This window comes from Rosa rugosa, chromosome 3 (assembly GCF_958449725.1).
Source record: "Rosa rugosa chromosome 3, drRosRugo1.1, whole genome shotgun sequence".
NCBI classification, from domain to species: domain Eukaryota; kingdom Viridiplantae; phylum Streptophyta; class Magnoliopsida; order Rosales; family Rosaceae; genus Rosa; species Rosa rugosa.
This window is the reverse complement of record NC_084822.1, coordinates 1,688,463-1,705,953: the sequence shown is the minus strand read 5'-3', so window position 1 is coordinate 1,705,953 and position 17,491 is coordinate 1,688,463. Positions and strand designations below refer to the sequence as shown.

General features: G+C 39.5%; 1 protein-coding gene across 2 annotated transcripts; it reads right to left on the bottom strand.

Annotated features, from left to right (window-relative positions):
* Nucleotides 1-402: 402 nt before the first annotated feature.
* Nucleotides 403-12,349, bottom strand: LOC133736124 (uncharacterized). 2 transcript variants are annotated; one of them, XM_062163565.1, is made up of 2 exons: nucleotides 11,289-12,349; nucleotides 403-9,436 (listed from the first exon to the last, which is right to left on the bottom strand). In XM_062163565.1, the coding sequence occupies exon 2, from the start codon at nucleotides 9,423-9,425 to the stop codon at nucleotides 3,756-3,758; it is 5,670 nt and encodes a 1,889-aa protein (XP_062019549.1). In that variant the 5' UTR covers nucleotides 9,426-9,436; nucleotides 11,289-12,349; the 3' UTR covers nucleotides 403-3,755. The 2 variants fall into 2 exon arrangements, 1 of the variants encoding a protein (XP_062019549.1); XR_009859429.1 differs by lacking the exon at nucleotides 403-9,436 and adding an exon at nucleotides 9,443-10,492.
* Between the last annotated feature and the right edge of the window lie 5,142 nt (nucleotides 12,350-17,491).

Sequence of the window (17,491 nt, the reverse complement as noted above, 5' to 3'; positions counted from 1 at the left end):
AACAATTTCCCATATTTTACTTTTCAATGCTAATTAATCTAAGTGAAAGCACAAAGACTAATCCTATCAAACATGCATTCAAGCCCTAGAAAGCTAGTCAATCATAACATGTTCAACGCAATAAGCATCTAGAAAGGCTATCAACTCAAGTGTGCAACTTAGTATGAAAAAGTCCACCTAATTGCAATTCTCTTTGATTAAATCCGATTTTTGCACAAAACCTTTACTACTTTTCGATTTAAGAACACAAAACCAAAAAGTTGATTCATGTTCTTAAATTTGTAGCACCAATCATATAAAAACCCTAAAAGTTTCGAACCATTTAAGATTAAAATACAAAAGATATCTATCATGCAAATTTAATCAAACACTCACACAAAAGCAACAATGAATCGCAATATATGAATCTGAAAATTCTCAATTAATCATAAAAATTCCAGAAATAATACTTTGTTCAAACATATATGTCAACTAGTTCATAACCAACGAAATTCAAAGCAAAGGTTACAAAGGAGAATTGGATTACACCGTGGATGAAGATGAGATGGATGATTCACGTTGTGGATTCTTGAAACTCGAAAGCAAGCTTCAAGGATGGCTATGGATGGAAGTGCTCACGGCTTCTCTTCTTCTTCTTTGGCCTTGCTTGAACTCATGGAGATGACTAAACTTGAAACTAGAGGATGGAAAGGAAAATGGAAAGGAAATGGAGAGACAAAGAAGATGGATTAATGGATGAAGGAATGTGTTTAGAGTGAGAGGAGAAGGTGTTTATATAGGGAAAAAAAAGAAGAGTGAAATGATAAATGGAAGAAAAATAATGAAAGTGGTTTGTAAAATATGGAAAAGATGGAGTAATGATGAAATGAAAGCAAGGCATGAATGTGCAGAAGTATGGAAGTGATGATGATCTTTTGGAGCAGAAAAATATATCCAAGGAAAAAGAGAAAAGCATCTAGCTTTCTTCATGTGGGTAGGAAACATGAACATGTGAATATTGAGCTGTTTTTAGGTCAATTTCTGCCCCTTTATTCCTTCAATTATTTCTCCAACAGGAATTCAGTTTTGGCTCTTGACTTCTTCATATGAAATGATCTACCATGAGTGTAGATCATTTTGGTAGAATTTCAGAATTTATTTTCATGTCTTTGGGCCAGAATCTCTGCTGGACTCCTTACGGGTCCAGTTTTCCAGTTTTGCTTCTGCAGGAAATTGGGCTGACTGTTTGAAGGCCTTCCACTCAATTCTAGCTCTGGCACTCTTCATAAGAAATGATCCTTAGGATGTCTAGAATGGATCTGGAAATTTTCAGCTCATTTGGAGTTCATTTGGTCAGGCGCCCGCTCCTTCTTCCTTGCTTGGCTTGGTTTCTCCTAGCCGGAGTAGGAAAATGTGTAAAATTGACCTTTTAGTACATTTCCATTTTTCTCCATCATTTATAGGTAATTATGGACCTAATTCTCATTTCATCATCATCTACTCCAATGTACCTAAGAAAATAGAAATTGAGTTAAAAATCGATTCGTTAAGGAATTAACTAAGCAAAATGTGAGGAATTAACTATTAAAATACCACTTTAAAATGCTCCTATCAAATTCCCCCACACTTAGCTTTTGCTAGTCCCTTAGCAAAATCAAAAACTAACAAACCAAAAAGACTATGACACAAAACAAAGAAACCAACGAAAAAAATGACTAAGTATGGAAACAAAAACACAAAGACTCAAAGAAACCAAAAACGTAAAACACAAAGCAAAACACAAAGAAAAAAAATGTCACACATAAAAGAGTAAATTCAAAGACAAAGACCAAGATGTTGACATCACAAAGACCTCTATTGCCCTTTAACATATTGTCTCAGAAATCTCTTACTTTCACAACACCAAGATTAGCACTCAACCAAGAATCAATGTTAAGCATTCGAGAGTTAATTAAAACATATGATCCACACATACACAAGTCGGACTTGGTTGTAACAATGGTGATGGGGTTTAGCTTAGCATGCTTCAGACAAGTATGATTCATATCCTCACAAGGTATATCCACTCTTTCTTCTCTCAGATCAAGGCAATGCTTAAAAGCTTATAATCACTCATTTATATGTGAGAGAACATATTTTAAGGCAGTCAAATAGCTCACATATATAAGAAACGAAAAGCACTTTTTGAATATAATTTTTTTTTTTTCAAAAGATCTCATGAAGGATATCAACTACTTGCACGAATGGACCCAAGCCATAGGTTCAACTCTTGTAACTCATCTCCACATCAAAGGCTGTCCCATCTTAAGGATCAAGAAGGTCTTCTCAAAGGGTTGTAATGGGGCTAAGGCTCAAAGTTTTCAGAAATGAAAGGTATGGAATGTCAAAGTATCCTAAAAACCTAGCAGAGCTCATGCAGATGTAGAGAGACTTCTAGAAATCCATCAACTCAAAACGCCACACCCATAGAGGTAAAATAAAAGGGCTAATGTCTTCATGTTGGGCCCAACCTTCCTTCTAAACTTCCTTTGAACTCTAGTGAAATGGACAAAGGTCAAATTTTTCTGTAGTGGGCCTTCAATTCAAAGCAAACTCCAAAATCACTAAGTATGGGAGATGAAAGTCCATAAACATATATATTTTTTTTTTTCTTTCTTTTTCTTTTTAGCCGTACACAATTTTTCTCTTTTCTTTTCATTTTTTCACGGCTTCAACATATCTTTTTCTTTATGGACAAGTCTATCCCCACACTTGAACTTTCACCTCTTCTCAATCTTCATCCTTAGCACCAAACCCATGTAGTATGTCTCAAAAGATAGCTCCACTAAGTTTTTAGAACAAAGGGTAGGATTATCACTATACTAAGGTTCAGGGGTTAAGGATTTTTAGGGTGATGAAAGAAAAGGCTTAATGTAGGCTCAAAGGGGCTTAACTAGGGGGGTCCCACGACGGGCACAATTGGGGACACAAGTTTATTTGGCAATGGTGGTAATTCCTAGAAAACCTCTATCCCTTCCAGAATCAGGGCCATGTATTGATATCACGTCTCAACAAGCACAAGAGCGAATTCTAGCATTCTCTAGTCCATTAAACTTAATCTATGGCAAGCAGTCAATCAAGATGAAAGAATAATGAGATCATCAAAACATCGCCAAGAAATTAAGAATATATTTTTCATTTCACTCCAAGAAAAAGGGACATGGTTCAATTATCTCACATGGCTTTATGAATCACAACTCATCTTAACATGCTCATATTCTGTACCAAGGTCATGCAATCCATATCCACTACAAGGCACACATTTTTCATATATCTCAATTAACCAAAGAATACCATGTTTAAAATCATCTCAATGTTGTGATCCTCTTTTAATCATGATTTCAGAGATATAGAATCATCCCAGACAGTTGAAAGGCATCCTAAGACTCAAAACAAAAACAAAAACAACGAAATTTTTTTTTTTTTTTCTGACATTTTTCGATTTTTTTTTTTGTATTTTTCCATATATATGACTCAAATATAAATCCCTTCCCCCACACTTAAATATTGCATTGTCCTCAATGTAATCAAGAATAAGCATGCAATGAAACACTTAAGCATACAGGGATGAAATTTACGAAAATAACTACTAAAACAAAAAGAAAATGGAGGAGTAAAGGGGGAAGAGAAAGCAAATCTGCGTTGATGACTCCTCCACAGCTACTTCTGAATTGGGTTGCCTCCCAAGCAGCGCTTAATGTTTATAGTCTTTCAGCCTAGACTTGTACCTCCTCCATTTAATCCTCAGAGTGTGGAACGTTTTGGAGGGGTACATCCTCCACTTCATGCTCCACAAATGCCTCAAAGTAAGGCTTTAGGCGATGGCCATTGACTTTGAACTCGTGACCTGTTTGTTCACTCTTTATCTGCACAGCTCCATGAGGAAACACATTAGTAATAGTGAAAGGTCCAATCCAACGAGAACGAAGCTTACCTGGGAAGAGTTTAAGACGAGAATGGAAAAGAAGAACTTTCTGGCCCACAACAAAAGTCTTTCCACGAATCATCTTATCATGGAAGGCTTTTGTTTTCTCCTTGTAGATCCTTGCACTTTCGAATGCATCATTCCTTATCTCCTCTAACTCTTGCAATTGCAATTTCCTATGAAGCCCAGCTTCATCAAGGTCCATGTTAAACTGCTTCACAGCCCACCAGGCTTTGTGCTCTAACTCCACAGGTAAATGGCAAGGTTTGCCATACACAATTCGATATGGGGACATACCTATGGGAGTTTTATATGCAGTTCTGTAGGCCCACAAAGCATCCTCCAAACGCAAGGACCAATCCTTCCTGTTAGGGTTCACAGTCTTCTCCAATATTCCCTTGATCTCACGATTTGAGACTTCAGCTTGCCCACTTGTTTGGGGATGATAAGGTGTAGAAACCTTATGTGTCACATCATACTTCTTCAAGAGAGCTTCAATCGTCCGATTGCAAAAGTGGGAGCCACCATCACTAATAAGAACTCTAGGCATTCCAAACCTGCTAAAGATGTTAGACTTGATAAAATCTGCAACAACCTTAGAGTCATTAGTCCGAGTGGCCTTGGCTTCCACCCATTTCGAAACATAATCCACAGCAAGCAATATATAGAGACATCCAAAAGATGAAGGAAAAGGGCCCATGAAATCTATACCCCAGACATCAAATATTTCAACAGTTATGATATTAGATAATGGCATTTGATCTCTAGAACTTAGATTTCCGGTTCTTTGGCATCTATCACATGTTAAACAATAGGCATATGCATCCTTAAATAACGTTGGCCAAAAGAACCCAGACTCTAACACCTTAAATGCAGTCTTCTTAGACCCAAAGTGACCCCCACATGCTTTAGAATGGCAAAAAGAAAGTATGGCATTATGTTCATGTTCAGGCACACATCTCCTAATCAGTTGATCAGAGCAATATTTCCATAGATAAGGTTCATCCCAAACATATTGCTTAACAATTTTCTTAAGCCTATCTCTATGAGCACGTGACATGGTATCAGGAATTTGTTTAGAAACAATGTAATTCACAATATCTGCATACCATGGTTCACTTACCTGAAGTCCAAAGAGCTGCTCATCTGGAAACGTCTCCACCAGAGGGAGAGGGTCTTCTGCATGCACCAAACGACTCAAGTGGTCAGCTACCACGTTTTCACTACCCTTCTTGTCCTTGATTTCCACGTCAAATTCTTGCAAGAGTAGTATCCATCTAATGAGCCTTGGTTTCGCCTCCTTCTTGGTCATCAAATATTTCAAAGCTGCATGGTCAGTATAGATAATAACTTTGGTACCAAGTAAGTAAGAACGAAACTTCTCAAGGGCAAAGACAACTGCAAGGAGCTCTTTCTCTGTGGTTGAATAGTTCATCTGTGCATCATTTAGAGTCCTTGAGGCGTAGTAGATGGCATATGGTCGTTTGTCCTTCCTTTGCCCCAAAACAGCTCCAACTGCATAGTCAGAGGCATCACACATCAACTCAAAGGGCAAGGACCAATCTGGGGGTAACATGATGGGGGCAGACGTCAACAATTCCTTAAGCTTGTCAAAAGCTTCTTGACACTCCTTGTCAAATGTAAACGTCACATCTTTTTGGAGTAGTTGGCATAGAGGTCTCGAAATCTTGGAGAAGTCCTTGATAAACCTCCTGTAAAACCCTGCATGGCCAAGAAAAGAGCGAATCTCTCTCACAGAAGTGGGAGAGGGTAAGTAACGCATAAGGTCTACTTTAGCTTTGTCCACCTCTATACCCCTAGCAGAGATGATATGCCCTAGAACTATACCTTGTCTAACCATAAAATGGCATTTTTCCCAGTTTAACACAAGGTTAGTTTCCACACAACGTTGCAAAATAATTTCAAGATTATTAAGACAATCATCATAACTTTTTCCAAAAACAGAAAAATCATCCATGAATACCTCTATGATTTTCTCAATATAATCTGAAAATATACTTACCATACACCTCTGAAAGGTACCTGGTGCGTTGCAAAGTCCAAAAGGCATGCGACGATAGGCAAATGTCCCAAAAGGGCAGGTGAACGTTGTCTTCTCTTGGTCCTCATTGGCTATGGCAATCTGATTGTATCCTGAGTAGCCATCCAAGAAGCAGTAGTACTCATGTCCAGCTAGGCGCTCAAGCATTTGATCAATGAATGGAAGAGGAAAGTGATCTTTCCTTGTTGTTGCGTTGAGCTTCCTGTAGTCAATACAGACTCTGTGGCCTGTGACTGTCCTTTGGGGCACCAGTTCGTTCTCAGCATTCTTTACCACAGTTACCCCAGACTTCTTGGGCACAACCTGAACTGGGGACACCCATTTGGAGTCCGAAATGGGGTAGATGACCCCACAATCTAGGAGTTTGATAACCTCCTTCTTCACAACTTCCATCATTGGAGGGTTGAGACGACGTTGAGCCTCTCTAGTAGGTTTTGTCCCCTCCTCAAGAAGTATCCTATGGACGCAAGTTGTAGGGCTTATTCCCTTGATATCCGCCAATGTCCATCCTATGGCGGTCTTGTGTTGCTTTAACATCACCACCAATCTCTCCTCTTGTGAAGATGTAAGTGAGGAAGATACAATCACTGGTAAAGTCTCCTTGTCCCCTAAGTAGACATACTTCAAGTGTTCTGGTAGAAGTTTAAGTTCAAGTTCTGGTGCCTGAACCACTGAAGGTAGAGTCTTGTTAGTGGATAACTGAATGGACAAGGGTGAAGTTGACTTACCTATGAAGGGTGATGCCTCAAGGAAGGACACATTGGCAATGATGTTGTCCTCACAAGTTTCCTTGAGCACATCCCCTGGGATGTTGACGCCATCTTTGGTGTATCCCACTCCTTGCTCAAGTGTAGTGACCAAAGCATCCTCATTCATGATATCAAACATTTTCTGCGCAAGATTGTCTAGAATATCAATAGAAAAACAATCATGAACATCAAGAGGGTACCTCATGGCTTCAAATATGTTGAAGCCAATAACATCACCATCAAATTCCATGGTGAGAAAGCCAGCATACACATCTATTTTCGTCCTAGCTGTCCTTAAGAAAGGACGCCCCAAAAGCAATGGAGTGGAACTCACAGGCGAGTCCTCCATTTCCAACACGTAGAAGTCAGCTGGAAAAATAAGATGGTTAACCTGCACAAGCACATCTTCCAACAAACCTCTAGGGTATGCATTGGACCTGTCAGCTAACTGAATGATAACATTATCAGATTTAAGTGCCCCTAAACCTAAGGTTTCATAAACAGAGTAGGGCATAACATTAACAGATGCTCCTAGGTCTAGCATGGCATTCTTAAATCTGGAATTACCAATAGTACATGGAATAGTGAAACTTCCAGGGTCCTTACACTTGGGAGGAATTTTCCTCTGAATCAGGGCAGAGACGTTCTTACTTAGCTTTACCACCTCCTTTTCTCTGTTTGTCCTCCTTGTGGTGCAAAGTTCTTTGAGGAACTTAGCATACTTGGGGACTTGCTTGATGGCCTCTAGGAGGGGTAGGTTTACTTGTACCTTCTTGAAAGTTTCCAAGATTGCTTGGTCACTTTCGTCCTTCTTTGATTTGGCAAACCTGCGTGGGAAGGGCATACAAGGAGAAGAAGGGTTAGCAATAACCGAATTGGATAAATTAGAATTATTACCTTTGATTTCCGGTTTTGCCTTTAATGGTGAGGACGCCTTAGTCTCTTCCTTGGACGTTGCAGGGTCCTTCTCAAGTTCCAACTTGGTGGGCTCTTGTTCTTTCTCATTGCTTGCTTGGGCCACCTTGGTCCGTTGAGGTTGATCCACAAATGGTCTTCCACTCCTTGAAGTCACAACTGATGCATTCTCCACATTACCCTTTGGGTTAGGTATGGTGACACTAGGGAGCTTCCCAGTCTCATGGATCTTGCTCATGAAGTCCACAACTTGGCCCATCTGCTTCTTGAGTTCTGCAATGTCCTTAGTATGGGTCTGTTGTCCTTGAATCAAAGCCTGAGTGGAGTTTGTCAAGGCTTGTGTAGAGCTAGTCAAGGCTTCCAACGCCTTATCATAATGAGAGTTGGAATTCCCAGAGTTCTGTGTAGGAGGGGGCATGTAAGGCCTTTGAAAAGATGATCCTTGAAATGAAGGCCCTTGAGGACGTTGGAAGTTCCCACCAAGAGGATTCTGAACGTTGTCATTGTTGGTCCACTTGAAGTTTGGATGGTCCCTCCATCCTGGGTTGTAAGTGTTGGAATAGGGGTCATGCCTAGGACGTTGAGGTCCTCCCTGGTATCCTCCTTGATATCCTCCTTGATATCCTCCAATAGCATTTGCAGATTCCCATCCTCCATTTTCATTGAGTTGAGGGCATTGATCTGTAACATGCCCTTGCATAGAGCATACCCCACAAGCTATTGGTGCACCAATTCCCTTAGAAGTGACGACTTGGTTCATTAGGAGAGTGAGCTTGTTCAATTTATCCTCAATGGCAGTATTCCTGCCCACTTCATGCACCTTTCGAATGGAGTGCCCTATACCCTCATATTGTTGATTGTTGAGGGCACGATTCTCAATAAGTTCCTTTCCAGCTACAGGTGACTTGTCCACAAAAGCTCCTCCAGCTGCAGCATCAAGCATTTGCCTCTCTAAAGGTAAGAGTCCCTCATAAAAGCATGTAAGTAGGGTCTCATCCTTCATCTGATGTTGAGGACATTGGGCAAGTAAGGAGTTGAACCTCTCATAATAGGCAGAATAGGACTCATCTGGGGCTTGTTCAATTCCACTGAGCTTCTTCCTGAGTGTGATGACCTTTGAAGCTGGGAAGTATTTTTCCAAGAAGGCCTTCCACATTGTGTCCCAAGAGGTGATACGTCCAGCAGGAATCTCATATAGCCAATCTTTGGCTCTATCAGCTAAGGAGAATGGAAATGCCTTCATCTTCAAAATGTTCTCATCTGCTCCTTGTGGTTGCATGTTAGAACACACAACCTGAAATGCTCTAAGATGTTTGTTGGCGTCCTCCATAGGAAGCCCATGGAACATAGGGAGTTGGTGCAATAGTCCACTCTTCAGTTCAAACTCTGCTTGTCTTCCTGCTGCAGGGGCAGGGTACACAATGCCTGTAGGGGGTCCTCCCTCGACTGTTGCTGTGGATAGTTCCCTAATGGATGCCATTCTCTCTTCTTGAACTTCTTCAGGTGTTGGTGTAGGTGGTGGTGTAGAGTTGGACGAAACAACAGGTGAAGGTGAACGTGAAGGAGGAGATGGAGTAGGTGTAGGTGATGTGGATTCCTCTGAAGGATCTAAGATTCTCTTCCCTTGCTCGTTGAATGTGTACGGTTTTAATTGCAAGAAAGAAGGTCTTCTGTATTCAAGTTGTGGAGGATTCTTCAAACGAGCAAGTCTTTCTTCAATCTCTCGTGCACTAGGGATTTTAGAAGGCTCGGTCATTCATGGAATTCCTGAACAACATTGAGAATTACATAAGTTAGTAAATTACAAATACAAGAAATACAAGTTAATGTTTTATACAAGGAAACGTCACTATTCATGATGTACAACAAAAGGGGTAAAAGTAAAAGGTTTGTACAAGTAAAAAGTGTAAAAACAAAACAAACTACAAGTGTAAGTTATGTACAAGTATTTTGCTTTTTTTTTTTTTTTTAGAACTTATAAACATAGTTAATAACTCAATTGAGTCCAAGTTGTAAGTCGAGCCCAATAGAAACCACTACTATTGGTGAGCTACGATATAGGGATAGTCGCCTAGACATAAGTCTCTTTCCGTGGTTTCAGAAGACCAGATAGCCAGATTAAGAGGTAAGTGAGAGGGAGGACTCATTTTGGTGATACTACGGAGGCTACTCCCTCATTGAGGTTTACGCCCCTATTGGCTACTTCCACATTGTGGTTTACGCACAGTCTATAGTATCTCTGAGATCCAATTTGAACCCATCACCCAGGGTCTCAACCTAAGACACCATCTGTAATGCCCCTTACTCAGTTTGGAAAGTACTCATGTGTTAGACTGTTCTCCAAATGCTAATAAAGGCCGCCCTCAACCTCATAAGACCTTAGAAAGGTACAAATGAAGGGTTAAGGCCAATATTAACAAAAGGGCCCTTGTCTACTCATACGATTTTACACACTCATAACAATTAAATAATTAACAATATTCATAATTCAATTTTCATTGTTTTACTCTTCTTTTTCTTTACAAGTAAAATTAGACAAAACTTTCACTCCAAACAAGTACGAAACGTCACTATTCACAATTATATATATACATATATATATATATATATATATATATATATATATATATATATATATATATATATTTTAATATCACAATATAAACAAAACATATTATTCACAAAGTGACAAATGATTTTTCAATCCCCGGCAACGGCGCCAAAAATTGATACGCTCAAAGCAAGCGCATAATTTAACCCTGAAAACATCGTTAGTAGTATAAGCAAATAGGGATCGTTCTATTCCGGGGATTGAGGGTACACCTGTCATTGTCAAACAATTAAACAATTAAAATTAAAACAAAGTATAATATTCACACATATACATCACTATTTACGAATTCAAAGGGGAGTTTTTTTGGTTTTGGTTTTCGAAAAATAAACTAAGTTAAGAAAACAAATAAAACATAAGTAAACGAATGGAATGAGAAAACAAAGATCAAAACCGAAAATCATGATTAAAATCGATTCAAACTCTAACATTGTTCATCAAAGTCATGCAAGAGGAGTTGATCATGTGAAACGTTAAAAGCAAACAATTTCCCATATTTTACTTTTCAATGCTAATTAATCTAAGTGAAAGCACAAAGACTAATCCTATCAAACATGCATTCAAGCCCTAGAAAGCTAGTCAATCATAACATGTTCAACGCAATAAGCATCTAGAAAGGCTATCAACTCAAGTGTGCAACTTAGTATGAAAAAGTCCACCTAATTGCAATTCTCTTTGATTAAATCCGATTTTTGCACAAAACCTTTACTACTTTTCGATTTAAGAACACAAAACCAAAAAGTTGATTCATGTTCTTAAATTTGTAGCACCAATCATATAAAAACCCTAAAAGTTTCGAACCATTTAAGATTAAAATACAAAAGATATCTATCATGCAAATTTAATCAAACACTCACACAAAAGCAACAATGAATCGCAATATATGAATCTGAAAATTCTCAATTAATCATAAAAATTCCAGAAATAATACTTTGTTCAAACATATATGTCAACTAGTTCATAACCAACGAAATTCAAAGCAAAGGTTACAAAGGAGAATTGGATTACACCGTGGATGAAGATGAGATGGATGATTCACGTTGTGGATTCTTGAAACTCGAAAGCAAGCTTCAAGGATGGCTATGGATGGAAGTGCTCACGGCTTCTCTTCTTCTTCTTTGGCCTTGCTTGAACTCATGGAGATGACTAAACTTGAAACTAGAGGATGGAAAGGAAAATGGAAAGGAAATGGAGAGACAAAGAAGATGGATTAATGGATGAAGGAATGTGTTTAGAGTGAGAGGAGAAGGTGTTTATATAGGGAAAAAAAAGAAGAGTGAAATGATAAATGGAAGAAAAATAATGAAAGTGGTTTGTAAAATATGGAAAAGATGGAGTAATGATGAAATGAAAGCAAGGCATGAATGTGCAGAAGTATGGAAGTGATGATGATCTTTTGGAGCAGAAAAATATATCCAAGGAAAAAGAGAAAAGCATCTAGCTTTCTTCATGTGGGTAGGAAACATGAACATGTGAATATTGAGCTGTTTTTAGGTCAATTTCTGCCCCTTTATTCCTTCAATTATTTCTCCAACAGGAATTCAGTTTTGGCTCTTGACTTCTTCATATGAAATGATCTACCATGAGTGTAGATCATTTTGGTAGAATTTCAGAATTTATTTTCATGTCTTTGGGCCAGAATCTCTGCTGGACTCCTTACGGGTCCAGTTTTCCAGTTTTGCTTCTGCAGGAAATTGGGCTGACTGTTTGAAGGCCTTCCACTCAATTCTAGCTCTGGCACTCTTCATAAGAAATGATCCTTAGGATGTCTAGAATGGATCTGGAAATTTTCAGCTCATTTGGAGTTCATTTGGTCAGGCGCCCGCTCCTTCTTCCTTGCTTGGCTTGGTTTCTCCTAGCCGGAGTAGGAAAATGTGTAAAATTGACCTTTTAGTACATTTCCATTTTTCTCCATCATTTATAGGTAATTATGGACCTAATTCTCATTTCATCATCATCTACTCCAATGTACCTAAGAAAATAGAAATTGAGTTAAAAATCGATTCGTTAAGGAATTAACTAAGCAAAATGTGAGGAATTAACTATTAAAATACCACTTTAAAATGCTCCTATCAGAAATCATTTGGAGCGGGTTTTCGGAACAAAGCGCGACAAATAGGGAATGATTTCGAAGCAGTTATTATGTAGCAAAGTTACGACTGCAGGTACCGACTACCTAATCAGGTAAGTTTAGCTTTTAGACCAAAAGTTGTTGCATGGATTCATAACAGAAAGTGGAAAGGCATTGTTACTTCCAAATGGCCTATTGTGTCACTAAAAATTAGAATCCGAATATAGTTCCAACAACAGCAATGAAGTCAGTAGAGGGCATGTTTCAGACTGATCGAAAAGGGAGAAAGTAGATTTAGTTTTCATCCCAGTGGGTGGAGCATAAGGCTGGCCTATCATCATAAGCTTTCCTGCCAAAACCATCAACATTACAATCCTACCATGGCCTTGCTCATCAGTTGCCGATGATCACAATCAATCACAGCCTTGTTGAAATGAATCTTCAGGCGCCTCCTTTCAACATCCATCTCTCCTTCGTATTCAAGGAAACAGGTTACTTAAATCTCAATATATCAAATGGCCGAGAAACTGGCCCCAGAGAACTTCACGACGAAAAGTCTCTCTCCTTTCACTGATTTTGATCTGCAATGACCGTAATTGAGGTCAAAAGGTATTCGAACGGGAGCAAACCCTAGAGGAGGTGAACATGTACATAATTCCCACTTTTGCATTATCTCACTTGCCCCGTGAAGATGGACTGTTCTTTCTGGACACTAGTCACTAGGTGATTACTGTTTGTTTCTTGTTCTTCATTAATTCCCATTTTTGTTGTTTTTCTATGTTATGTTGATTTTGGTTTCGAATATAGGGTAGAGGATGATATAATGCACATAACACTGCAAAAGAGGGACATGTTTCACGGCCTTCACCTATAGTGGGCGAGGGTCAGCTGGATCCCTACTCCACTAATCTTGAACAGAAGCGTCTTATGCTCCAGGGGTTTCAAGAAGAGATGAATTCAACTTGTGAATCTTATTCTGATTGTATTTACAACTGTTTGGACTACTGAAATGAATGTGTTATTCTAGTGTTACTCATGCTGTCGGATGCACTCGAGAGTGTTCCTTTTCATGTCAAGGTAGATAGTGGATGGGGATTCTGAGAAATGTGTGTAAAATTGCTCATGGGGAAGTCGAGGACTCTATTGGTAATAGTTCTCCAGTTTCAGCCAAAGGCAATAGCCAAAGATACTATTTAGAATGAACAACATAGTTATTGTGAGATAACTATTGGTGGGTACAAAGATAAACATATAGTTGGCCACTATGTTCCATGAGTAACAGGTATCCATGAGTAACATCATAAGAACTTGTAAAATCTAAACAAATACTAGTAAATCAATCCATTAGAATCAATCAGAGTCCATATAGAATTTAAACAATCCGTGGATTAAGTAAATCCATGAATTATAAAAACTCAAACAAAATCTTTTAAAATCTGAATTGAATACACCCCCTAAGTGTAATTCAGTGTGTGTTAGTGTATGAAGCCTTTTTTGACTTTTTATCTAAATGAAATGTTAATGCAGGTTCTTAAAGGCCATGATGTTTACGTTAGATGTGATTATTTGGTTATGGCATTTGCATTGCTGGTGGCCTTTAAATTTGTTTCATTTTGATTTTCATCTCTTTTAAAGAAAAAAATGTCATTTGTGACAATGTAGTCATCAAACTGCTGAGAATAGTTTGCCAAAAAAAAAAAAAAAAAAAAAAAAAAACTGCTGAGAATAGTAATATTTCTGATTATATAAGGATCAAATAACGATGACCAATCTTTCCCCTTGCTTAATTATGTGTTTTTGTTTTGGTCATCTGCCGAACCCTGGTTTTGACTTCTCGCAAGCTCAGTTCAATGGGGGCTGCGCTGATCCAAGGACCTTCATGGGTGCTATCTGCTCCGATTCATAAGCTTGGTATACTGCATTACTTGCCTGCATTAGCCTGGTATAAAATCCTGACCAAACATCTAGTAAATAAGAGAATTTGATTAGCTTACCAACTTGGCTTAACGCCATGTTTGTAAGAACTTCAATGCTACTTATCATCTGTTATTTCATTATTGATTCTACTGACATGTGTGTAATTTGTAACTGTCACAACTAAACAATCTAGATCTTATGCTATTCATTAAAGCTTCTTCTTACTTTCCCTGCAATAACAGAGCCGATTTTATGTTATAATGTATGCTGCAGGAAACAAAAATGTAAATTGTACAATTGGAGAAATGAATTGGAACTTCGAAAGTATATCTTGATATTGTTGTAGTATATATGATTATTGTTGTCATTGTTTATATGTCTATTTCATGTATAGGATATATACTTGAGTATAAAGAGAGGTGCTTAAGTGTAAAGATAGGTATAGTGACCTAAATGATAAGCTTTATGCCAAAGAGGAACAAGCATGGTTATCTCCATCATCACAGCCACAATGCCACAATGTAAAGCTAGAAATGGAGTTGTCATCAAAGTTGTATCATTCTTTAAGCATCTCACACCTCAAATGTATTCCTATAAATATCTCCTTGTATGAGATGAATAAACACACTTGAATCTCTATTCCCTCTCTCTCTCTGTCAATTTTGCTTGTCCTTAAACACGTTATCAGCACGAAATTGCTCTAGAATTAGAATCGAAATTGAAAAGAGTAGAGGGAGTTCAAAATCCGATCGAAGTCATTTTTCCAAACCAACAGAAAACCTCCAAACCCTAGCACATATCAAAGCCCTTGATCCAAGAAGCCCAGAACCGGTTTCAGAACCTCCAGAACCGTCCGGAAACCGCCCGAACCGGCTGCCGGAAGTTTTGAACCGCTGCCGGACCGCTGTCGAGTTCTGCCAGACTGCTGCCGAGACCTGCCGAGCAGCTGCGCAGAAGCTGCCGAGAAGCCCTGCCGAGACCTGCCGAGCATCTGCCGAGAGGATCTGCCGAGACCTGCCGAGCACCTGCCGAGACCTGCCGAGCACCTGTCGAGTACCTGCCGAGAGGACCTGCCGAGCCCCTGCCGAGCATCTGCCGAGAGGATCTGCCGAGACCTGCCGAGCACCTGCCGAGAGGACCTGCCGAGTCCCTGCCGAGCCCCTGCCGAGCATCTGCCGAGAAGCTGCCGAGCAGCTGCGCAGCAGCTGCCGAGACATCTGCCGAGCAGCTGCCGAGCTGCTGCCGACAGATCTGCCGACAGATCTACAGGGCCAGTTTCCGACAACTTTCCGGCGACTTTTCTACAACTTTTCCGGCGACTTTTCGACAACTTTTCCGACGACTTTTCTACAACTTTTCCGGCGACTTTTCCGGCCATTTTCCGGTGACTTTTCCGGCAACTTTTTCGGTCATTTCCGACAACACTATTTCAAGGTATTCTTTACTAAAAGTTCCCGCTTTTGAGTTTTTATTTATTTTTCTCCTCCTTTTTCTTTTTGGGAACTTACAATTAAAAAGCGGAATTATAGAAATTCACGCTAAACGAACTAAGAGCGTTCGTAGTCAATGAACTAAGAGTGTTCATAATAGTCGGACTAAGAGCGTCCGCAAGCATCGACTTATGACCCTATTAAACATCATTGTTTCGGTCTAATCCAAATATTCTTGGAAATTGATTTCTTGGTAGCATAGCTCGGAAATCTTATTGTTTTAGTTTTTCGTGGAAGTTTTAAACTCCGAAACTAATACATCTTTTTCTTCTTATATTTCAAGGATGTCGAATGAACCTAGACTCGAATTTCAAATCCTTGACTCAACTGGTTCGGATTACCATAGTTGGAAAACTGACGTTGAGAACCATCTCACATCAAAAGGGATATTGCCCATAATCCAGGAACCAAACGCGGGCCTTGTGTTCCAACGAACACCCATAAAGCATGCACAAGCAATTATCTTGATGCGACGCCATATGGACAAAGCACTCAGATTAGAGTATATGTCCATCAAAGATGCAAGGGACCTATGGGTAGCGCTAGAAGAGCGCTTTGATAATATCCAAGATTCCCTCCTCCCTGACTTGAAGGTTCAATGGAACAATATACGCTTCTCCGACTTCAAGTCTGTTGCTGAATACAATTCAGAAGCTCTTCGGCTAAAAGCCATGCTGAAGTTCTGTGGAAAACCTCTCACAGAAGAAGAGCTAATTGAGAAGACTCTCTCCACCTTCCCCGTCGCAGCAATTATACTATCAAAGCAATATCGCACTGAATTTAATGCTGGACGACTTACGAAGTTCAATGAGCTTATCAATATTTTGTCGGTGTTTGAGAAGCACGACAATATCCTTGTGAAGAATTATAATTCAAGGCCCGTAGGAACCAAAAGCGTTCATGAGGCAAATTATAATGCACCCAAGAAAGGGCGCAAGGAGCGGTACCCTACTAATAAGGGGCATGTATACCCTAATAACAGGGGACATGACGGACGAATGGGTCCATACAACCGCCCCAATAAGGAAGGAAACCGCAACTTTGGAGCGGGCACACGTGGTGGCAATTCCACACGTGGGAAAAGAGAATATAACAACACCATGGGCCGTAACACTGTGGGCCGTGGAGGTCGCATAATACGCCGTGGTAGTAGCAGCAACAACCCGCCTAGGGAATATCCACAACGTGCACCTCAAATAAAGAAAGTCAACCACAATGACGTATGTCATAGGTGTGGATCAATCGAGCATTGGTTTAAGCAATGCCAAGCAAGTTCTCAACTAGCTGCACGCTACAAGGAGTACAGGGAAATGAGGGAGCAAGAAGCTCACCTTGCTGAAGAAGAAGAAGATGGTGAAGATGTTATTCTCACCATAAAAGACTTCAAAGCTGAAAATGAAGAGCACGAGGATGCCGCAGACTTTGATTAAAATAGTCTTTTCTATTTTCCAATAAAACGGCAAATGTGCCTTAGTCAAATAACAATTGAATTGACTCTTTCTCATGTGGCGTACCCAATGAAGTATGATGTCTAGGCAAGTAATTGAGATCGGGGTATTTAAGCGAGCCTCGCTCCACCAACATCTCTCTACTTACCTGGTCATATTTTATTGGAATTACCAAACGGATTGAGCAATTACAATTTGTATAAAGTTTGATTTTATATTGGAATAAACTTTGGAAACTTTGATGTAATCATTGACTATTTTCCCTATTAATAAAGTATCGCATTA